Source organism: Balaenoptera acutorostrata, chromosome 3, assembly GCF_949987535.1.
Source record: "Balaenoptera acutorostrata chromosome 3, mBalAcu1.1, whole genome shotgun sequence".
Lineage (NCBI taxonomy): Eukaryota > Metazoa > Chordata > Mammalia > Artiodactyla > Balaenopteridae > Balaenoptera > Balaenoptera acutorostrata.
This window is the reverse complement of record NC_080066.1, coordinates 72,919,511-72,944,642: the sequence shown is the minus strand read 5'-3', so window position 1 is coordinate 72,944,642 and position 25,132 is coordinate 72,919,511. Positions and strand designations below refer to the sequence as shown.

General features: G+C 38.8%; 2 protein-coding genes across 7 annotated transcripts in view; both read right to left on the bottom strand.

The window, feature by feature from the left end:
* Positions 1–12,226, bottom strand: part of CSNK1G1 (casein kinase 1 gamma 1) — a 166,733-nt gene extending 154,507 nt beyond the window's left edge. The window contains exon 1 of one of the 5 annotated variants that reach the window (XM_057543042.1): positions 12,043–12,226. The gene's annotated coding sequence lies outside the window, so the exon portion shown is untranslated. Of the gene's footprint in view, positions 1–11,556; positions 11,834–12,042 lie in introns of those variants that run through there. The other 4 variants (XM_057543036.1, XM_057543038.1, XM_057543037.1 and 1 more) reach the window with 4 other exon arrangements.
* A 3,707-nt stretch (positions 12,227–15,933) lies between these two features.
* PCLAF (PCNA clamp associated factor) lies at positions 15,934–25,132 on the bottom strand. 2 transcript variants are annotated; one of them, XR_009007755.1, is made up of 5 exons: positions 24,974–25,132; positions 24,595–24,675; positions 23,420–23,582; positions 21,686–21,973; positions 15,934–18,382 (listed from the first exon to the last, which is right to left on the bottom strand). XR_009007755.1 is itself a non-coding variant. In XM_007165994.2 (4 exons), exons 1-4 carry the CDS (start codon positions 25,017–25,019, stop codon positions 18,337–18,339), a joined length of 336 nt encoding a protein of 111 aa, XP_007166056.1. In that variant the 5' UTR covers positions 25,020–25,132; the 3' UTR covers positions 15,934–18,336. The 2 variants fall into 2 exon arrangements, 1 of the variants encoding a protein (XP_007166056.1); XM_007165994.2 differs by lacking the exon at positions 21,686–21,973.

The window sequence follows — 25,132 nt, the reverse complement described above, 5'->3', positions numbered from 1 at the left end:
CTAAATGAAGTGGAGATAGGCAACCTTCCAGAAAAAGAATTCAGGATAACTATAGTGAAGATGATCCAGGACCTCGGAAAAAGAATGGAGGCAAAGATCGAGAAGACGCAAGAAATGTTTAACATACACCTAGAAGAATTAAAGAACAAACAGAGATGAACAATACAATCACTGAAATGAAAAATACACTAGAAGGAATCAACAGCAGAACAACTGAGGCAGAAGAACGGATAAATGACCTGGAAGAGAGAACGGTGCAATTCACTGCCACGGAACAGAATAAAGAAAAAAGAATGAAAAGAAATGAAGACAGCCTAAGAGACCTCTGGGACAACATTAAACACAACAACATTCACATTATAGGGGTTCCAGAAGGAGAAGAGAGAGAGAAAGGACCTGAGAAAATATCTGAAGAGATTATAGTCGAAAACTTCCCTAACATGGGAAAGGAAATAGCCACCCAAGTCCAGGAAGCACAGAGAGTCCCATGCAGGAGAAACCCAAGGAGAAACACACTGAGACACATAGTGATCAAACTAACAAATATTAAAGACAAAGAAAAATTACTGAAAGCAACAAAGGAAAACCAACAAATAACATAAGGGAACTCCCATAAGGTTAACAACTGATTTCTCAGCAGAAACTCTACAAGCCAGAAGGGAATGGCACAATATAGTTAAAGTGATGAAAGGGAAGAACCTACAACCAAGATTACTCTACCCAGCAAGGATCTCATTCAGATTCGATGGAGAAATCAAAAGCTTTACAGACAAGCAAAAGCTAAGAGAATTCAGCACCACCAAACCAGCTCTACAACAAATGCTAAAGGAACTTATCTAAGTGGGAAACACAAGAGAAGAAAAGGACCTGCAAAAACAAACCCATAACAATTAAGAAAATGGTACTAGGAACATACATATAGATAATTACCTTAAACGTGAATGGATTAAAAGCTCCAACCAAAAGACACAGGTTTGCTGAATGGATACAAAAACAAGACCCATATATATGCTGTCTACAAGAGACCCACTTCAGACCTAGGGACACATACAGACTGAAAGTGAGGGGATGGAAAAAAATATTCCATGCAAAAGGAAATCAAAAGAAAGCTGGAGTAACAATACTCATATCAGATAAAATAGACTTTAAAATAAAGCATGTTACAGGAGACAAGGAAGGACACTACATAATGATCAAGGGATCAATCCAAGAAGAAGACATAACAATTATAAATATATATGCACCCAACACAGGAGCACCTCAATACATAAGGCAACTGCTAACAGCTATAGAAGAGGAAATCAACAGTAACACAATAATAGTGGGGGACCTTAACACTCACTTACACCAATGGACAAATCATCCAAACAGAAAATTAATAAGGAAACACAAGCTGTAAATGACACAATAGACTAGATAGATTTAACTGGTATTTATAGGACATTCCATCCAAAAACAGATTACACTTTCTTCTCAAGTGCACACGGAACATTCTCCAGGATAGATCACATCTTGGGTCACAAATCAGGCCTCAGTAAATTTAAGAAAACTGAAATCATATCAAGCATCTTTTCTGACCACAGCGCTATGAGATTAGAAATCCATTACAGGGGAAAAAAACGTAAAAACCACAAACACATGGAGGCTAAACAATATGTTACTAAATAACCAAGAGATCACTGAATAAATCAAAGAGCAAATCAAAAATACCTAGAGACAAATTACAATGAAAACACAACGATCCAAAACCTATGGGATGCAGCAAAAGCAGTTCTAAGAGGGAAGTTTATAGCAATACAAGCCTACCTCAAGAAACAAGAAAAATCTCAAATAAACAATCTAACCTTACACCTAAAGGAACTAAAGAAAGAAGAACAAACAAAACCCAAAATTAGTAGAAGGAAAGAAATAATAAAGATCAGAGCAGAAATAAATGAAATAGAAACAAAGAAAACAATAGCAAAGATCAATAAAACTAAAAGCTGGTTCTTTGAGAAGATAAACAAAATTGATAAACCTTTAGCCAGATTGATCAAGAAAAAGAGGGAGAGGACTCAAATCAATAAAATTAGAAATGAAAAAGAAGTTACAACGGACACCACAGAAATACAAAGCATCCTAAGAGACTACTACAAGCAACTCTATGCCAATAAAATGGACAATCTGGAAGAAATGGACAAATTCATAGAAAGGTGTAACCTTCCAAGACTGAACCAGGAAGAAATAGAAAATATGAACAGACCAATCACAAGTAATGAAATTGAAACTGTGATTAAAAATCTTCCAACAAACAAAAATTCAGGACCAAATGGCTTCACAGGTGAATTCTATCAAACATTTAGAGAAGAGCTAACAACCATCCTTCTCAAACTCTTCCAAAAACTTGCAGAGGAAGGAACACTCCCAAACTCATTCTATGAGGCCACCATCACCCTGATACCAAAACCAGACAAAGATACTACAAAAAAAGAAAATTACAGACCAATATCACTGATGAATATAGATACAAAAATCCTCAACAAAATACTAGCAAACAGAATCCAACAACACATTAAAAGGATCATACACCATGATCAAGTGGGATTTATCTCAGGGATGCAAGGATTCTTCAGTATATGCAAATCAATCAATGTGATACACCATATTAACAAATTGAAGAATAAAAACCATATGATCATCTCAGTAGATGCAGAAAACGCTTTTGACAAAATTCAACACCCATTTATGATAAAAACTCTCCAGAAAGTGGGCATAGAGGGAACCTACCTCAACATAATAAAGGTCATATACGACAAGCCCACAGCAAATATCATTCTCAATGGTGAAAAACTGAAAGCACTTCCTCTAAGACCAGGAACGAGACAAGAATGTCCACTCTCGCCACTATTATTCAACACAGTTTTGGAAGTCCTAGCCACGACAATCAGAGAAGAAAAAGAAATAAAAGGAATACAAATTGGAAAAGAAGAAGTAAAACTGTCACTGTTTGCAGATGACATGATACTATACATAGAGAATCCTAAAGATGCCACCAGAAAACTACTAGAACTAATCAATGAATTTGGTAAAGTTGCAGGATACAGAATTAATGCACAGAAATCTCTTGCATTCCTATACACTAACAACGAAAGATCAGAAAGAGAAATTAAGCAAACAATCCTATTCACCACTGCAACAAAAAGAATAAAATACCTAGGAATAAACCTACCTAGGGAGACAAAAGACCTGTATGCAGAAAACTATAAGACACTGATGAAAGAAATTAAAGATGATACCAACAGATGGAGAGATATACCATGTTCTTGGAGTGGAAGAATCAACATTGTGAAAATGACTATACTACCCAAAGCAATCTACAGATTCAATGCAATCCCTATCAAATTACCAATGGCATTTTCTACAGAACTAGAACAAAAAATCTTAAAACTTGTATGGAGAAACAAAAGACCCCGAATAGCCAAAGCAGTCTTGAGGGAAAAAAACAGAGCTGGAGGAATCAGACCTCCTGACTTCAGACTATACTACAAAGCTACAGTAATCAAGACAATATGGTACTGGCACAAAAACAGAAATACAGATCAATGGAACAGGATAGAAGGCCCAGAGATACACCCACAAACCTATGGTCAACTAATCGATGACAAAGGAGGCAAGGATATACAATGGAGAAAAGACAGTCTCTTCAGTAAGTGGTGCTGGGAAACGTGGACAGCTACATGTAAAAGAATGAAACTAGAACACGCCCTAACACCATACACAAAAATAAACTCAAAATGGATTACAGACCTAAATGTAAGACTGGACACTATAAAACTCTTAGAGGAAAACATACGAAGAACACTCTTTGACATAAATCAAGGCAAGATCTTTTTTGACCCACCTCCTAGAGTAATGGAAGTAAAAAGAAAAATAAACAAATGGGACCTAATGAAACTTAAAAGCTTTTGCAAAGCAAAGGAAACTACAAACAAGACGAAAAGACAACCCTCAGAATGGGAGAAAATATTTGCAAACATATCAACAGACACAGGTTTAATCTCCAAAATATATAAACAGTTCATGCAGCTCAATATTAAAAAAAAACAAACAACCCAATCGAAAAATGGGCAGAAGACCTAAACAGACACTTCTCCAAGGAAGACATACAGATGGCCAGGAAGCACATGAAAAGCTCCTCAACATCACTAATTATTAGAGAAATGCAAATCAAAACTACAATGAGCTATAACCTCACACCAGTTAGAATGGTCATTTGTAGAGATGTGGATGGATCTCGAGACCGTCATACAGAGTGAAGTAAGTCAGAAAGAGAAAAACAAATATCGTATACTAACGCACATATGTGGAACCTAGAAAAATGGTACAGATGAACTGGTTTGCAGGACAGAAATAGAGACACAGATGTAGGGAACAAACGTACGGACACCAATGGGGGAAAGTGGTGGGGGAGGGGGAGTTGGTGGTATGAATCGGGAGACTGGGATTGACATATATACATTAATACATATAAAGTAGATAACTAATAAGAACTTGCTGTATAAAACATAAAATAAAATTCAAAAATTCAAAAAAAAAAAAAAAAAAGGACAGGAGCTATCAAGCCACAATAAGACTTGGAGGAACTTTAAATGCATATTACTAAGTAAAAGAAACCAGTCTAAAAAAAAGCTACAGGGACTTCCCTGGTGGCGCAGTGGTTAAGAATCCACCTGCCAACGCAAGGGACACGGGTTCGATCCCTAGTCCAGAAAGATCCCACATGCCGCGGAGCAACTAAGCTGCGTGCCGCAACCACTGAAGCCCGAGCGCTGCAACCACTGAAGCCTGAGCGCTGCAACAAGAGAAGCCAGTGCAATAAGAAGCCCGTGCATTGCAACAAACACCCAACGCAGCCAAAAAGAAACAAACAAACAAAAAAGCTACATACGGACTTCCCTGGTGGTGCAGTGGTTAAGAATCTGCCTGCCGACGCAGGGGATATGGGTTCGAGCCCTGGTCCGGGAAGATCCCACATGCCACAGAGCAACTAAGCCCGTGCACCACAATTACTGAGCCTGTGCTCTAGAGCCTGCAAGCCACAGCTGCTAAGCCCACGTGCCACAACTACTGAAGCCTGTGCCTGGAGCCCATGCTCCGCAACAAGAGAAGCCACTGCAATGAGAAGCCCACGCACAACGAAGAGTAGCCCCCGCTCTCCGCAACTAGAGAAAGCCCGTGTGCAGCAACGAAGATCCAACACAGCCAAAAATTAATTAATTATTTTTTTTTTTTTTTAAAAAGCTACATACTATATGATTCCAACTATATGAAGTTTCGGAAAAGGCAAACTATAGAGACAGTGAAAAGGTCAGTGTTTGTCAGGAATTCTGGAGGAAAAAGAGGAGGGATGAATAGGCAAAATGGGATTTTTTTCCGGTGGTAAAACTATTCTGTATGAAACTGTAATGGTGGATACATGTTATTATGCATTTGTTATAACCCACAGAACCGTACAACACAAAGAGTGAACCTAATGAAAACTATGGATAATAATAATGTATCAATATTGGTTCATTAATCGGAACTAATGTACCACACTAATGCAAGATGTTAATAATGGGGGAGGGACTTGCCTGGTGGCGCAGTGGTTAAGAATCCGCCTGCCAATGCAGGAGACACGGGTTTCAGCCCTGGTCCACAAGGTCCCACATGCTGCGGAGCAACTAACCCATGTGCCACAACTACTGAGCCTGCGCTCTAGAGCCTGCGAGCCACAACTACTGAGACCACATGCCACAGCTACTGAAGCCCACGCGCTCTAGGGCCTGTGTTCCACAACAGGAGAAGCCACTTCAGGGAGAAGCCTGCGCACCACAACTAAGAGTAGCCCCCACTGGCCACAACTAGAGAAAGCCCACACACAGCAATGAAGACCCAACGCAGCCAAAAATAAATAAATAAAATAAATAAATGTTTTTTAAAAATGGGGGAAAATGGGGTGGAACTGGTTGGGAATTAAGTGAATATGGAGAGAGATGGAACTCTCTACCTGCTCAATTTTTTTGTAAATCTAAAACTGCTCAAAAAAAGTCTTAATTTTTTTTAAAAAAAATTGGGCACCCACAATCTCAAAGAGTACCTATTGCTACTTTAAACTACAGAAATCCTAGCAAAGTTGGGAAAAAAAACCTAATAAAATCAAATTTGAATAAGCATTTAAATAAATTTAAATGAAAAGAAATTAACTTTTTTTTTTTTTTTTGGCCACGCGGTGCAGCTTGCGGGATCTTCCCCAACCAGGGATCGAACCCGGGCCCCCACAGTGAAAGCAAGAAAGTGCCAAGTCCTAACCACTGGACTGCCAGGGAATTCCTGAAAAGAAATTAACTTCAATCTCCTTGCCTTTTTATTGGCTTGGTCATATCTCTGCTCACTAGCACATACATCAGAGAGTGATCTCTAGGAAAGAGAGAAGAAATCCAGCTGGGAAACTGCTTCACCACAGTTATGGTTAGCAATTTAGCCTGAAGAACTGAAATTTGGTAATCATCATGGACACTCAAGCGCGCGTGCACACACACACAGACACACAGACACACACACACACACAAAACTTAAAACATTTTCACATCATTCACTGATGCCAACAGACAAAGTAAAGTGTATTTATAAATCTATCAAGATGGATGTAATGTGTGATACTCTCATTCAGAAGCCCAAAAGTCCTCAATACCTCTTTTTCTAGGTTAAAGAATCAGAATGTGAAAACTACAGAGATCAATGTGGTCCAATGCTGCTGTTTCTTAGAAAATTTATGTGGCATTTTGATGGAGACATCAAACTGTAGCATTTTGATAGGCTTACCCAGCACCCAGAGGTGTTACACCAAGTTCTCTTTGACAGCAAGGGCAATGGTTACCCGTTCACTCAGCTTCTCTGGCCAAGACAAAATCCAAGAGAATTCCCCTTTCCCCAGTATGTCTATGCCTCCATTATGATGGGTGAGCAATTATTAAAGAACAATTCCCATCCCTGACACCCCAGCCCCTGCCATAACTGCACTGCCTACTTGGAGCTTCTGGGTGAGGAACAGACTACAAGGGCAGTTTATCTGTCTCCCCCCTTCACCAGAACATTCCTACTGCAGACACAGCATGGCTCTCTTCTATCCAGAAGACTCTCTCTTCAGATCATTTCTGGGATACCATACCAGTTTTACTTTACAGTTTTTCAGAGATGCCTGGGTCTTTCTGGTCCATGCTAAGTGCCCGACTACTGTAACCTGAACTAGACACATTCTTTTCCAGCTCAGTAAATCCAAAAGCCTGTCCTCAGGATTATTAAAGATTCAAACTGAAAAGTGACAAGTATGTGCCCTATGAACTGTATGGTATCACTTAGATGAAAACTATAGCAATTGGCATAAGGTAAGGCAAAACTCACTACTCAAAGAATAAGTTTAAGTGGATTCATCAGTAAATAAAAAAAAAAACGACAACAGAAACTTCTCTTCTGGTTGTAATATCAGAGGAAAAAAAGGATTTATTCTATATCTCTATAATCCATTTTTTTAGCAACTTCCACCAATAAGTGGACTGTGGTAAGCACTAATGACAAGAATGGTTTATTAAGCAAATGACGACGAAGATGTATGAAGCTATCTCATGTTCAGATAGTTTGAAATAACAATTACTTTTAACCAATGTCTGTGATCCTTCTTTGTAACTCAATATAAAATGCAACTTCTTTTAGTTACAGGTTCACCGATATAGCTGAAATTATATAACCTAAATCTACTGAGGGTTTTTATGTAAAAAAAAAACCAATCTGACAAATTCAAAGCCACAAAACATGAAGGGGTGAGGGAACAGGAATCTGAAGCAGATGGCATCTCTCTAATTTTTCTTCCCCGAGTCCATCTTGAACACAGTCCCAATAATGTCAAAATCCAATTTAGCTCTCCAAATAAGTAACCTACAAAACATAAAATGCTAATTCTGAAGTAAATTCATTCTTTTTTTTTTTTCTTCCCAGCTTCTCAAAGTTTCTATATTAGGCAGAAATGAGTAGAGACAAGTTAGATGTTAAATAGAGAAAAACTATCGTTCCACAAATTCTTAAGTTCTTTCATGAAAATCTACCTCCACTTATTCGAAGCCATTGAAGCAGTTTCTATCAAGATTGGTGGTAATATAATCTGTCTATGATATCAGCCTTTTTTTCTGGATACAATGATTATTTATCTTTATTAGAGAGCAAATCATAGTCCAAAAAGAAATAAGCTCTAAAATAGAAACAAGCTCTGGAAGAATACTCATTTGGTTTGAGGAGAGCACTGCCTGGCATTTTTTAAACATTTCCACAGTAACTCACTCCTGATTTGGCAGCACCAATAAAGTTAACTGTACTTTGTTCATTATATATTCTAGTATGGTATACAAACCTTCCCAATCTCTCCTAAAGTTTTCTGAGATCATCCAAGACATAGACATTAAAGGAAGGTTTAGTCATTTTTAGATTTCCTGACCAGCAAATTCCATAACTGACAATTGCAAAGATCTGTGGAATGGCCACAAACTTTGTTTAAGTGGAAAAGGTCATTGAGAAAAGCATTATCTGTAACAGTCTCTATTATTGCCCACATTTTAAATATACCTTTTTACAGCTAGTATCCTAACTCTTATACCAAAATGAATTATTTACTAAAGTCTTATGAGAAGATAAGGAAAAAAATGGGAACTTCTCATGGCTTTACCAAAGCAAGATAATATCGTCTCAACTTTAAGATTCGAAAGATACTGAAAAATAATGATCAAGGAAAACGCAGTTAAATGCTTACATATACACTAAAGACTTTACGGTGTAAAGAAAAGCCACTTAGAAAGTTGAATAACCTTACAAACCATGTAGTAAAAACATAATTAGAGGGCTTCCCTGGTGGCGCAGTGGTTGAGAATCTGCCTGCCAATGCAGGAGGCACGGGTTCAAGCCCTGGTCTGGGAAGATCCCACATGCCGCAGAGCAATTAGGCCTGTGAGCCACAACTACTGACCCTGCGCATCTGGAGCCTGTGCTCCGCAACAAGAGAGGCCGCAATTTTGAGAGGCCCGCGCACCGCGATGAGGAGTGGCCCCCACTTGCCACAACTAGAGAAAGCCCTCGCACAGAAACGAAGACCCAACACAGCCAAAAATAAATAAATAATAAATAAATAAAATTTAAAAAAAACATAATTAGATACCTTATTAATAATTTTAAATATATTCATCCATTTATCAATTTGACCAATATTTATTTGGTGCCTGTTATGTAGCTGCAGTGGTGGATAAAATTTAAAATAGTATTTCTACCTCAAGAAGCATGCAACATAGCTGGACAGTTTTATTTTTTAAAAAAAAGTTCAACTCTGTTTAAGAGAGACACGAAGAAGAAATATATTTGAAAATTTCTCTCGAAATTATGGAAAACCTGTAAACTTCTCTAAAAAGTGATACTGAATTACAAACTTCATAACCACTTTTCTCACACAAAAAAACGATTACTAAAGCAAGTTATTTGATTTTTATCTTTTGAGTATAAAGTACATTAAAAAATTAATAATTAAAAATTACTGGGAATTCCCAGGCTGTCCAGTAGTTAAGACTTGGCACGTTCACTGAGGGGGCCCGGGTTCGATCCCTGGTGAGGGAACTAAGATCCCGCAAGCCACGCAGTGTGGCCCCCCGCAAAAAAAAGAAAAAAAAAATTTACTAACTTCAAGTTACATCAAAAAGCAAACTACATTAGCTGAAAATCTGACATATAATAGGTTACAAATAACTGTATTGTTTTAAATCTACAAAACAAATGAATATAAAGACTTCATGTGAACTTCCCCCGTGGCGCAGTGGTTAGGAATCTGCCTGCCAATGCGGGGGACAAGGGTTCAATCACTGTTCCGGGAAGATCCCACATGCTGTGGATCAGCTAAGCCCGTGCACCACAACTAGTGAGCCCACGTGCCACAACTACTGAAGCCCGCATGCCTAAAGCCTGTGCTCCACAACAAGAGAAGCCACCTCAATGAGAAGCCCATGCACCGCAACTTAGAGTAGCTCCCACTCGCTGCAACTAGAGAAAGCCTGCGCACAGCAACGAAGAGCCAATGCAGCCAAAAATAAATAAATAAATAAAATAAATAAATTTATTTTTAAAAAAAGTGATTAGCCTGGTACCTGACCAAAAAAAAAAAAGACTTCATGTTTCTGAGATATATTTCTATATTATCATCACAAATGATTTAAAGGCAGAAATTCATTCCATTTGCATTTATTTTACAGATTATACATATAAAAATTCTGTAAGTTTTGCTAATAGTTTAATTAAGATGAGTCATGCTACTTGTGTTGATTTTATTCTTAAAATTACAACTACTTTCTTCTATTTTATGCCCCAATTTTAATTCTCTCCAGACATGTGATGTTAATTAAGATTTATATACATTACTTTTTAAATGTTTTTCTTACCAATCCATACTACACACATCACAAATCTGAGAAAAACCTTTGAAACATTATTGGTCATTTCAGTTAATGCACATATTCTGCTTTATTTTTAAGAGTTTTAAGAAACTACTGATATCTGAATTTCATGCTATTTATGATCAATTTCTAGAAACTACTGAAAGTCCTGTTGTATATATATGTTTTGGAATATTATCCAGTTCTGTTCCTATCTCAAACCTCACTCCACAAAACTGGGCTACCTTGACTGTGTAAGATTATTAATAATTCATCTTTCAACTGGAAGGTGCTTCCATTTAAAGTGGACTGTTATTTAGATACATTACCCCCCCCCTTACAATACTGATTAGAATTTTAACTCGTGTTACTTAAGAAACTGAATCTCTGGTAGGTTCCATGACTTGCCCAAGGTCAACAACTAGCCAGTGGCAGTCCGAGTTCAATCCCAGATTTACCTAACCTCAAAACCAATACTTCCACTTGACCACAATTATCTCCTTAAAAGATTATGAGACAGGCTCAAAAGCAGGGAATCTTGTCTCTCTGAAGGTTCATGCAAATATTCTGAGACATTGATAACCACACAGTACCTACAATTCAGTCACTGATTGAAATATAAATGAAGAGGATCTGTGTGCTTCATTTAAACTAGGTCAAGCTTACTGGCAGGTAAGAAAGATGTTGGAAAAGGCTTGCCTCAACACGTCTCGCCTAGACCTCTGTATCTTTACGGTTCCCCCAGTCTGTTTTTTAAAAACACGCATATCTACCAAATAAGGCTATGCCAGACCAGCTTACAGTTTGCTGGTTTCCAGAACTGCACTTTTCTAAAATAATTTAGACCAGACTTAATATTGAGCTGGGAGACTTGGTTGAATATGTCAATCTGGCACTTTCCAAACATTCGAAGTATCATTTGGGGCCACAAACCCAGTTCCACTCTCTTTCTTTTACGCTGTGATGCCTACCCACTTGGGGAGGGGGCTACCGCTCCTGTAGGACACTGGGGCAGGAGACCAGTAAAGAAAGAAGTGGGGGAAGCGCACGGAAGTTGGGAGGAGGGAGGTCTCCTTACCCACTCTTCTGCCCTAGCTCCGCCAAGGGCGGCTCCCCGCGGTGCCCAGCCGACTCACAACCCCCGAAGCCGGGCTCTGTCCCAGAGGGGTGGGCAGAAGAAGCAGGCAATGGAAGTATGGGATTGCCCCATCCACCCCGCCGGGGTCCATGCTCTCCTTCTGGACCCAGAGGATGCTCCCTCTTTCAGAGCTAAACCTCCAGGTGGCAAACTCCCCGTCCACACCGGCCGAAGTCTTCTGCATCTGAGAGGGCGCCTCCTCCGCAACCTCAACACGGCCACCCGAAACTCTCCGCCAGCCGTCATCCCCAGCCCTTCCCTTCCACCCCCGCAACCCGCCAGGGGCACACACGCCGGCCTGCGCCCCACCCAGGATCTCCGCGCTCCCCTCCCCGACCCGGAGAAGGGGCCCCCACCACCCCCCAGATACACACACACATCCTCAAGCTCCAGCCTCCCGGACCCCGTCGAAGCCGGAGAGAGTACCTGGCAGTGCTCCGGAGTACAGATGGGGCGGGCGCAGCCCCCTCCCGGAGGCGCCGAGTGCTTCTCTACCCACCCGCAGCTTTGGCTTCTCCCGTTCCCAGGAAAGGGAGGGAGGAGAGGTGCAGGAGGGGAGGGGGAAGACGAGGAGCCGAGGTGCCTCAGAAGCCGAACCGGAACCTCTAGCGCTGGCCCCACCCTCGGCCCGGCGCAGAGCACCCTGGCGCTCCCGATAGGACAAACTGAAAGCAGGCAGTGAGAAATAGACACCACCACTTCCGGGTCATCCCCCCTACCGTCCCTCCTTAGCAACCGCGTGGGGTTGCTAAGCGGAAGTGCCTTCAAAGACAGCCACCCCCATTACTTATGGGACTAACAGGAGGTAGCTGGGAGCGTGTACTCCTCTTTGGCAACACACTCTTACCTTCTGCTCCTGGTCTTGGGCTGAGCACGGGCTTCGCTGCCAAAGTCACGAAGCCAATCCTGCTTTTCCCTTCACCTGTGCTCCCCTTACCAAACCCCAGCCACTATTTACTCCTGTTCCCTCCCGCCTTGAATCCCGGGCGGACCTATTGGCTCCTGTTAAGGCTCTCTCAGTCCCTCGTGAGAGTTACTTTCTGGCGGTTTAGCAAGCATCTCCCTCTTGTGGATTTTCAGTTGTGTTTCTACTGAGCTTTTAAAGTCTCCTCCAATGTTATGAAACCTTTTTCATGCACTTCGTTCTCCTGTGATAGCCCCTGAAACCGAATGGTGAGAAAGTTTGTCTTCACCCATCTCTTTTGTAAGGATTGCACATGCTTGTGTATGATCTGGAAATAATTAATCCTTAAAAGAAAAAACAATGAGAAAAGGCCAAAGGAAGCCGGTGATCAAGCTTGGGAAGGAGGAAGACATTTAATCCTCCACTCAGAATAAACTTTCAATCCTATACTGTGGACAGGGAAAGTTAATAAGAAACCTCATTTTTTCTTGTGTTGGGGTGATCTGAGCTTGAAAAATACTGGCAAAACCACTGCTTGGAGCAAAAGCCAGCAACATAATTAATCCTCTTTCTAGAAAAATGACCTATATTATTATGGCAGTTAAATATTCAGAGAAATGTAGTAGGGCATTCAGAGAAAAATGAGTAAAAATCTTGGCTTAACTTTCCTATCTTGAGTAGGTCTGCTTAAAAGCAATAAAGCTTAATAGTAGCTCCTGAATTTGTTCTCTAGTCCATGGCAGTGAATGTCTTTGCAACTGCTGGCTATTGGTCATAATAATTTGGTCACGATAATTTTATTGGTCATCATAACCTCTTAGTCACCAATATTGGACTGTTGTCCACCTAGCTGGGGCAGAGGAAATGACTTTTGGTAACTTCAAAGAAACAGCAGGTCTGTTGGTTTCCTGTACATGCGACACAGCATTAAATTGATTCACCAAGAGAGTCAGTTCAGCAAAACCTTTAGGAAATCACTTCAGGTTCAAATGTCACTAGTAGATTGTTAAAGAAGTCTAAAACATTTCCACCCTTGCCATGGACATGCATACATGTGGGAGTATACACACACAAAATTCAAATGGAATCTGAGCACATCCAGTCAGTAATTGTTCTTTAAAAAAAACCTGGCTGTACTTGACAAGTGATAAATCTGTTACCATGACAAAACAGAGCTTGCTATTTCAATTGGCAACAGGTTTAAATATTTAAAAATTTTTAATTAGAAAAGTAAATAAAATAATGAGCCCAATGAGCAACAACTTATCTAAAACTATGCTGGGGCTTCCCTGGAGGCCAGTGGTTAAGAATCTGCCTGCCAAGGCAGGGGACACAGGTTCAAGCCCTGGTCCGGGAAGATCCCACATGCCACAGAGCAACTAAGCCCGTGCACCACAACTGCTGAGCCTCTGCTCTAGAGCCCGCGAGCCACAACTACTGAGCCCACGTGCCTAGAGCCCGTGCTCCACAACAAGAGAAGCCACTGCAACGAGAAGCCCATGCACCGCAACGAGTAGCCCCTGCTCGTGGCTACTAAAGAAAGCCCACGGGCAGCAACAAAGACCCAACGCCAAAAATAAATAAATTTATAATAAATAAATAAATAAATTTATAAAAAATAAATAAAACTATGGTGGACGTAGATTCTTTAAAAAATTAAAAACATGAATACGGTAAATCTGTTCTATAGAAAGAAATGTTTTATTGGATAAAAATAGTTAAGATCAAATGCGGTAGTTTAAGCCAATACAAAAATGCAAATTCCTATGCATCATTCATTTTTCCTGTTGTCTGAGGAAATATGACTTATAATAGCATATAACAGCATTTATTTAGATCCTCTCTTCCTACAGTTTTTTTTTGTTTTTTTAGAAATTCACGTTCTTTATTTATTTATGACTGTGTTGAGTCTTCGTTTCTGTGCGAGGGCTTTCTCTAGTTGCGGCAAGTGGGGACCACTCTTCATCGCGGTGCGCAGGCCTCTCACCATCGCGGCCTCTCTTGTTGCGGAGCACAGGCTCCAGACGCGCAGGCTCAGCAATTGTGGCTCACGGGCCCAGTTGCTCCGTGGCATGTGGGATCTTCCCAGACCAGGGCTCGAACCCGTGTCCCCTGCATTGGCAGGCAGATTCTCAACCACTGCGCCACCAGGGAAGCCCTTCCTACAGTTTTTAAAAAATTATTACTGAGTCACTTTTGTATAGGTGTATGAATATCTGGCTTAATTCCTAAATGATCACGACGTGTATAATTCCATCACTTTTAACATACTCATTACTTGGAGACCTCTAAAGATGTATAGCACAGGTACATACATTTTATTGTACACTGAAAACTTATACATTTTATTGTAAGTAAATCAACCTAAAATGTTGATAAATGTTTAAAAATTCAAATAAATAAATAAATATGTATATAGCACAATCCACACCTAAAACTAGCTATGTGGGTTTAACTATGCTTTTAGGATTTTGTGAGCAGTATCACAGGAATCCATATTCTTTTTTTAAAAATTATTACCCAAATCAACCTTTTATTTTATTTTTTAAATTTTATTTATTTATTTATTTTGGCCACACCACGCGACATGTGGGATCTTAGTTCACCGACCAGGGATCAAACCAGCGCCCCCTGCATTGGAAGTGTGAAGTCTTAACCACTGGACCACTAGGGAAGTCCCCAGGAATCCATATTCTTTTTTTGTTTGTTTGTTCGTTTTTTGTTTTTAAATTTATTTTTATTTTTGGCTGCATTGGGTCTTTGTTGCTGCGTGCGGGCTTTCTCTAGTTGCAGCGAGAGGGAGCTACTCTTCGTTGCGGTGTGTGGGCTTCTCATTGCAGTGGCTTCTCTTTGTTGCGGAGCAAGGGCTCTCAGCGCGTGGGCTTCACTATTTGTGGCACTCGGGCTCCGTAGTTGCAGCTTGCGGGCTCTAGAGCACAGGGTCAGTAGTTGTGGCGCACGGGATTAGTTGCTCCGCGGCATGTAGGATCCTCCCCGACCAGGGCTCAAACCCGAGTCCCCTGCATTGGCAGGCGGATTCTTTACCACTGGCCACCAGGGAAGTCCCCAATGAATATTCTTAATATGAACCATAATTAAGACAGTGCTCTCAAATCTATGCTAGATCTCAAATAGCCTTCAAGGTCAATATAGTACCTTCATTCTTCAAATCAATATAGGACCTCTAGCCTTTTTTCTCAATCTCTTGAAAGCTTTTTGTCATTTTTCAATTGTCTCTTGTAATCATTTAAGAAAGAATTAGGTTGTATAACGTTTATTTTTGGGAAACCCAATACTCTGTTAATAATTATTACTTAAAAATTCAAATATTCTTAGAGTTCCATTGGCACCTCCAAATACAAAAGACAAAACAGACAAACATAAAAGATACCAAAATCAATGAATACTTGGGATCAGTTAGAAGAAATATAGCCAGATTTACTTTTTATCAGTCTAAGCAATATACAACACACAAGGCATGGCCCCTTGTACAAGGGACTTAGAGAAACTCACTTAGGATACATGTGACATAAACAACATAATGTTTAGCCTTAGGAAGAGAAGGCTAACGATGTAACAGCTATCTTTAAATAATTGAAGGTTGTCATGTGGAAGGAGTAACTTGTTCTATGTTATTTCAAGGACAGAACCAAGAAGAGGAGGAGGGGAGTTAAGAAAAAAATCAAATTTTTAACTTGTAGCACTTTCGATTGCTGTCCAGCTAATAAAATAGTCCATCTAATGAAAAGCTATAGCTGGCTTGGGTTGAACAAGGTAGCTTCTAACACTCCTCCCAGTTTTGATTCAGTGACAATCTTTCCCACCTCCATAGGCTATCCTCAAAGGTAAAAGGAACCATTTTAACAATGTTGGTTGGACCAAGGTCCAGCTGAATCTTCAATTTTTCCAAAAGTGAGTTAGCGTGAAGAATTTTAAGTACGGTGAGATTTATAAGCAGTGTATATATACATATGGGAAAAGTTCAGTTAGTTTAGGCTTTATTTTCTGCTTTTTAGAAAAATGACAAGTACTTGTCATCTCATAAATAACTCTGGGCATACTTTATAATTTTCACTATACTATTATCTTCCTTTGTGAAACTATGTAAACACAAAATTCATATGATCCTCACGAATTCCATTAGCATTCAAAAATTCCATAAAAGTAGCTTTAATCATTGTTTGCTCCGGAATTGAACACTAACATTAATTATTTGAATAATCCATCCAAAAATGAAAACCAGGTTAACTTTGTGAAGGGTACAAAATTAAAACTTACTTTATATTTTTAATGTATAAACTTTATTTTTTGATTCAATTTCAATGTAAATGGGGAGTCTGTACTTCTCTTATGTTTAGAAGAGGCTAAATTGACAATCTACATTTTAAAAAACCTTTGACAAGGAAACAGATTACATGGGACCTCTGCCTAATAAAGTTAGACATCACCAAGTATTATATATTTTGAAAGGATTGTATTTGAAAAGACTGTAGGTTCTTTAGGTCAAATTTTTTGGAAACAATTACATACCAAAATTAGACTTCATTGGACACACCACCATAAAGTTTCTCTCTCCATCAATGAAAAATAGCAAATCAGGTTTCATACCCATCAAAAGCCTAATTGTCAAGGAAGCACTTAGGATGAAAACTCTGGTCTCAATTCAGTATCATTACGTTTAATACCCACCTCTAAAAGACAAAGCAAAATATACAATCTACAGGCATAAGGACTTATTTTGGAAGTTGATAAAATCAGGTCAGTACAGTGATTTGCATTTGGAAGGAATAAAATAGAAATACCTAGTAGGATATAATCTTAGAAAGCACACATATGGATAGTATTATGACAATGAGTATTCGTTTATTAAAAACAAACTTCAGGAAAGCATTCCTGTTAAACATGGTTAGTTTTGATAACAGGATGTCAGTGAGCAAAAAGCCTGATGAGGAAGCAAGAATACCAGTTACTAAGCACTATTATACCCACCTCTTCAACTATACCCTTGATTATCTTGAAAAATATAATAGTAGCTCTAAGGACTTTAGACATAGTTCTGGGTTTATGGCATGATTTGCCTTTCATATTTTATTCATTTCCAACTTGAAAAGTATAGGCCCAAAGGGTAATATTTTATGACACTAAGTCAAATGCATATTCTAGGAAAATTCCTCTCTTTTAATGTAGACTATGGAATTTTCCTGCCCAATTCTATGCTAGTATTTTATCTTTTTGTTGTTGTTTTTAGAAGCTTCATCAACCCTTTAAATCCTTAGGACAAAACTGCCCTTAAATTTTTCTAAGAAGAAGGTAGACAGCCATCCAAATTTTTTCAACATTGCATCTTTGGCCCCCTTTCTTAAAAAGGGTATGGGTTCAGTTTAATTAATACTGACTTTTTTAATGTGCAAAAATCTACCTCTGCTTTTTAAAGCAAATAAAAGGAACAAAAATATGGCATCACTCCAATAATCAAATGCCAATAAAAATGGCAACAGTACAAAAACCTAAGCAAATCTCAAATACAGCAGATTCATAATTAGAACACCATGCAATAATTCTAGCAAGCAAAAGCTTAACAGGTAAAAGAAACCGAATACTGCATTATACTGAATACTAAGTTAAGTAACCATAATTAATCTTATAAACTTTCCAATATCATAACTACTTGCTTTTGAATAACTAAATGTAAGCCTCATTTTTTAACTTAAATGCTTATTCAACAAAGCTAATTGAAACAAGTACGTTTATGCAAATTTACATCCTAGAATACCAGAGTAAACAGGAGACATCAGTCAAGAGTGAATAAGTAATTTCTATTCATTTTCATCATCTGTATGATCAGGTGGCAAAGGACATGATCTGTGGAAAGAAGAGAGAACTTCGATAGTAACCTGAGTCAAATGTTTAAAAAACAAAACATAAGTAGTTTTTAAAAACTTATGTAAATCAGGAACATTAACAGTGCAGTGGGTCTCGTCAATAGACTAGAAATGGGAGAAAATTAAACTCCATTAATTGACAAACTCCTACAGATTCCAAATACTAGAGCGACAACATTTTTAATAATCTATTTTGCCTGTTAATTTGCCAAATTACTTTCCCCTTTAGGATATGTTGCCATTTTTATTAAAGAGGGAATCTCTATTTCTATAGCATCTTCTTTCGATATGTTAAGTGGATTGATGAAGAGTACAACCCTCCAGCAAGAACTCTGTGATTATGAAAAGCAAAAGAATTTAACCAATCCATTTGAGCAGAGAAAACAGCAAGTTGACATATTTGACTGTATACCCTTTGGAACTATATGAATGTATTATCTAATTAGAAAACCCCCCAAATTGTCTTAAGTTGGCATATGGTAATCACAGCTTTTGAAAAATAATTTATATTATCCCAAATCCATTTTGTACTCATTATACTTTTTTTTAAAAATACATTTATTTATTTATTTATTTATTTTTGGCTGGGTTGGGTCTTCCTTGCGGCACGTGGGCGTCTCATTATGGTGGCCTCTCTTTGTTGCAAAGCATAGGCTCTAGGCGCGCCACCTTTAGTAGTTGAGGCACATGGGCTCAGTAGTTGTGGCTCGAGGGCTCTAGAGCACAGGCTCAGTAGTTGTGGCACACGGGCTTAGATGCTCCGTGGCATGTGGGATCTTCCCAGACCAGGGCTCGAACCCATGTCCCCTGCATTGGCAGGCGGATTCTTAACCACTGCACCACCAGGGAAGTCCCTCATTATACTTTTTATAGAGAAAAAGTCAATTAAAAACTTAATCATAAATCAGAATTTTTTAGAACTGATAAAGATTTGTGAGATCTATTTTAAAATAGTTTTCAAATTAGATCCAGTAAGCCTGAATGGTCATAGGGCAAGTGAGTGAAAGAAGGAAGCTAAAACAAGGATATTCTGACTTGGAATAAGATTACCATTGACTCACCTACTCTTATATTACCAAGACGTCTTCATTGTACTTTCCTGGAAATTAAATCAAGTTAACAAATGAACACTATCATAACACAAAATTCCTTTTTTTCAAGGACCTGATTTAATTTACTTTAGGTATCATAGTTCTGTTCAAGGTTTTAAGAAGATAGTTTTTCTTGATTCTGATTCTCCCCCATGCATCTTCCTTTGTGAGAATAAAGCCATAGGAGTAGCCATATTCCAGATTAAGAATTAGGGAGACAGAAGTCCTTCCGATATACTGATAGTTTTCTATTTACTATCAATAGTAAATCTATTGAAAGAGCTCCTATCAAAAGGAAAAAATATTTTCTATTTCTTTAACGTATCAGTATGAGATAGATGTTCACTAACCTATCGTGGTAATCATTTCATGATGTATGTAAGTCAAATCATTACACCCTGAACTCATATAGTACTGTATGTCAATTATGTCTCAATAACACTGGGAGAAAAAAAAGCCAATCTATTGATTTATTATAAATAAAGGGATAACTACAACTCTCTTAAAAACAAATCTAAGACAGAGGCCTAAAGTAATAATATAAACCTCTATTACCTAGTTTTATGTCACAGATTTTATTATACTATGGATCAAAGTGCTTTATGAGACTATATGTGTAATCTTTTCCATATGATACGAGGCCTGTAATATAGCTTTTATTGCTGTCATGATCAATGGTATAGCCATATTTGGCTATATTGCCAAATATTTTCTTTCATTAATGGAAGTCACAAATAATTCAAGAGGATTGTCATATATTCTAGAGCTAATATTGACTATTAGCTTGTTCAAATTAGAATGAGAAAGAACAAGGAAGAATGGTGCCAGTAAGTGAGAAGGAACTAAAGGAGACTTACAGGATCATGAAAACAAGTCTATTAAAAAACTCTATCCAAAAATGTATCCCCTTCCTTGTTGATTTTATTGAAACAGAAATGATAATAGTGATGTAGCAACAAAGTATAAAATTTAGTTACTGCTCCAGAATTTGACACTCCTTTTAAATATCTCATTAGATGGATAGTAGGCATTCAATAACAATTTACTAAATGACCTATGAACAATATTGAGTAAGTCTTAAAATTTTATATGCATAAACATCATTTTATATGTCAAATACTTTGTTTTAACTGCCCATTAACCATTTATTTTTATTTAGTTGTGTTCAATGCAAATCAATTCCAAACACAATGTACAATCCAAAACAGGTGTACAATGTTCAGATATGAAGCAAGAGGTGTACATTCACACACATAGATCTCACATAACCTGAGATCAGTTGGATCTAGTTGTTCCTGTGTAGACTTCTAAAGATGGCAAATATTGGCTTAAAACTTATTAAGAGTACTATGGCCATATTGGATATTTAACATCTAAGCATCATTGTGTGAACCTGTGAACCAAAGATTTCACAGAGTTTCTATTTCTAAAAAGGTTTCTGTACATCAAGGCAGTTGTAAAGTTTTATTTTCCAGGATCAAGTCCACTTAGGCTTAGAACCATCTAAAAATAATGACTGATGTAGAAAGTGCTCCACGTGTAGCTATTCTTATTCATCAAGTTTTATATTTATATATATATGTTTACGGAAAGGGCACAAAAGAGCTATGAATTTAATGCAGGCAAGTTTCCAGTCTTCACTTCCCAAATACCTAATACACATTATTTTTGCTGCCTTCATATATTTGCCTATTAATTTCAAGATTTGTCAAATATGCCTTCCAAACAGATCAATTTTTTAAGTTGTAAAAATTATTCAATATATGCAGAAATAAAAAGCAATATTTTAAGACTGGTTGAAGTCAATGCACTTCTAATCTTTGGAATCAAGTTAAATGATCCAACTTAGCTAAATGAATCTGGATGGGAATGTGTGATAGGAAATACCTGTTATTTGACTTTTAAGTGCATTTGCTGGGATTACTTATGCTTGGATTTGTAGTAGATTCCAATCCGTCATTGCCCTGGAACGTGTCAGTTACTGAAGAAAGTCAAATGCAATGTCAAATCCAAAGCCCCAGAGGAAAGAGTTAAGTTCCCAAGAGAACAGTGAAAACAGTGTAAAACCTGATGGAGAGTATATCAGCATTAAACCAGGACTGCTGAAACAATACACAGAGGATTTGCAGTAATACCTGGTGGTTCCTTCCAGTGTACATCATAAATAGAATCACTGAAGCTTTTTATATTACCTAATCATTTTACCGCCTTCTAGATTTCGTGAACAAAATGGAAACTGAATCTCCATTCCATAGCTCATCCTTTTTCTCTAGATGAAGATGAAATTATTCTTATTTGCAAGGTACAGTTTGAAGTGTCCATATTTCTTAAGTTATACTTAATCACATCATTAATTCTCGATGTTGTCTCTTTCCAGTCTTGTACATGAAACTCCAGCAGATTTAATATTGGCTTTCATTATCTGGTCAAATCCTTCAGATGCTCTTTAAACTAGTCCAATTTGGGAGTCTCAACATTCTCTGTGTTAATAAAACAAGGGATGGAATTAGTAGACTTGATGAAGACCTGTTCATTTTCCTTGCCACACTGGACTTCTAGATGGCGTACGGATTGGGCTTTAGAATATGGGTTGGTAAACTGTAGATGTCTCTTGGCCAAGTCTCTTAACGGTAGAGATGTAGAAGGGCAAGCAAGACCACAAGGAGACTAGCTGTTGACTGCAAAGCACAGCTGACCGTTGTGGTTTCGAACGGAGGACCTTCCGTGCTGGTTAAAGGAACGAATGAGTAAATCTGCGTGGGTAGGAGCAGCACCAGAAGCAGCAGCCCCAATCTGAGCCTGACCACCATCCCCTTGCCCATGGTGATCACTCCGCCCTGGGCAGGGCTCGCTGCTTGGTGCTGTGGAGGAGGATCACAGGCTACTGGCTGGTGCAGGGGAGGTATCTAGCAGGGTCTTAAATCTAGCCGGAGGCTTCATAATGGCGGGGACGTGGCACCACCGGCGCTCACCACTCCCCACCTCCAGTCAAATAATTTGTTTTTGAAACAAAAATTTCAAAATTCTTTAGAGAGTCTGGACACTATTACTTATAAATCTATTTAAAAAGCAGGTTTCCATTGCTTTTTTCCCCCCAATGGCATTATTTTTTTTCCTGATTCTTAAAATATTTGTTGTTGAAAGTTGGTAGCACTGAGTATGAGAGGTCTTTACCCAGATATATCACTATTGATATTTGGTATATTTTGTACAGAGATTTGGTATATTTAGATACATGTCTTTTACACAATAATAATTGTACTTTTGTACCAGAATTTTTGCTTAACACTTATCATGAGCATTTTCCTGACATTAAAAGCTTGAAAGCATGATTTAATTATCTTCTTAAAAAGTGTACACAATGAACTCTGCATGTTTGCAGTTTTATACCCACCTTGTTTTGCTTTGAAGTTTTCTTATGTATTTACAGAGAAGTTGTAAAGAAAATACACCACGGTGTTAGTTTTGGTTGTTTCTAAGTGATGGGGATTTCTATATTTTCCAACTTTTCTACATTGGGTATATATTTCCTGTGGAGGCTGAACTAGTAGTTTTTGAAAGGTGAGGTTAATGGAATTCAAGCTAGATAAACCAACATGGAAATTGCTTTTTGAAAAAAGACTACAGAAAACAGACAGAAAAAATTAAAGAATAAAGACCAGAAGTTCATGATTAATAATGTAACACTTATCATCTGAATGGGAACTGATCCTCTTTGAGTGACTGAAATGAGTAAAAATAATACCTTTCATTGATGTTTGAAATTTGGGAGTGACTTATAATAATAGGTTAGCACAGTTTTAAAAACCTCTGGTTTGTATTTTCTTATCTGCTCAAACAGAAATCTTAAAGTTACTCAATATTCTGTTGTCTTTTATTTTCAAGAATATAAGTATTTCTTTATATTCCAGAATATAGAAACTTACTTTCTCTTTGCTTTTCCCAAGCCACTGCTTCCTGCCTCCTCAGGAATCCTATTCTCTTTTTCTGAATCTTTAGGGGACAGCCTGAAGAATTCTCCGATTCCTTTTTGCCACTTGGGAGTTGGGCGCACACAAACTGGATTCCCTCCTGCGTACTTATTTTCAGCTATAAAATATAAACAGATAGAACTAAATAAAAATTAAGAATACACTCACCATTCCTTAAAGGGAAAGTTAATTCTTTAACGTCAAATCTAAAGGGTATTAAATGGTGTTACATCCATCTTTAAATTTTAAAATGTGACATGATAAAGCTGTATTCAGTTATAATATAATGTATAACACTTTATTACATTTATCCTTTAGCCTAGAAAAATAGCATTAACAAGATGTTTACAACTAGAAAATATTTTTCATATTTTGTCCACAAGCAGACCTATTCAGTTAGTCTTATGTACTGTCATACTAAAGTTTGACACACTTTTTCCTGTATGTTCTTAACTAGAGCTTGTGGAATTAATCTTCCAAACTGCTCAACTTCCTCCTAAAAGGAATGAGACAGCAGATGGCATGGTATTTTCTCAACTTCTCCTCGCACAGAAGGAACGATGTGAAGCTATTTCCCTGGCCCGGTTTTCCCTCTTAATGTCCCAAAAGCAGTAACAGGAGCTGCAAAGTTGTAAAACACACACACCGACACCAAACTAAAAAAAAAGGAAAGAAAGGAGAGAGGGAGAAAGGGAAGGAAGGACAAAGAAAAATATGTAGAAATGAAAACCAAAACGTGATTAGCACTGTCAACTGTAGTCCCGATTCTTAATCTAGTAAAGAGGTGCTTACATAGCCTCTTACAAGAAAAAGCCCAGTTGTCAATACTAAGAAAAATAACAACGCTAAAGTAGAAAAGAAAAACGGGTTTGAAGAGAAACTGTGTCCGTCCCTAACCCGAGACTTGAAATTCTTTACAATGCGACCCACTCTGCCCCGCACCCCTACCCCAGCCCGCCAAGAGACAGGCCCGCTCATTAGAGCAAAAGGCAAGGAAGAAATTCGGGGGTGAGGATCTCAGGAAAAGAAATTCCACGGTGGGGCAGGGGGCTCGCAGGTCAGGAGAACTGTGGTGCCAGGCCTGATCTCCTTTTGAGGTTTCTCCAGGATCTTGCAGGGGCGCTTTTTACCTTTCCTTGACGAAAGCGGCGTGGAATTAGTGGCAGAGGTGGAGGAACCAAGCACCTTCCTGGGGGCTCGAGAAGCCACCACTGCGGAGAAAGGCAAAGAAGGGCATTCAGAAGGGGGCACGAAGAGTCTCAGAGCCCCTTTCTCACCACACTCTCCGACCCAGCCTATTGGAGAGGAGAGGCCCGCGATCCAGAACAGCAGATAACCCTCCCCTGTCCCCGCCGCTTCTTCCTCCTGGTTAAAGGGATCGGGCCGCTGCTTCCTGGCGGGCTGGACCAGTTTGGCGGACAGGGTTGTGGGCAGGTCCGGCTTCTCCCGCCCGCGGCGGAGCTGCCCAGGGAACCACCTGCCCTCCACTACCATGCTCGCCTGCCTCACCTTTTCTGTAGGTGCCAGGGACACCGTCTGCTTTAGTTCGCACCATGTTCAAACACGAGATGAGAACAACCAACTGACTCCCCAGCCGAAGATGTTTCACGGGACAAGGCCCCGAAAACGAATCTCCCGCCACAGTTTATATTGGTCCCTTTCCCGCGC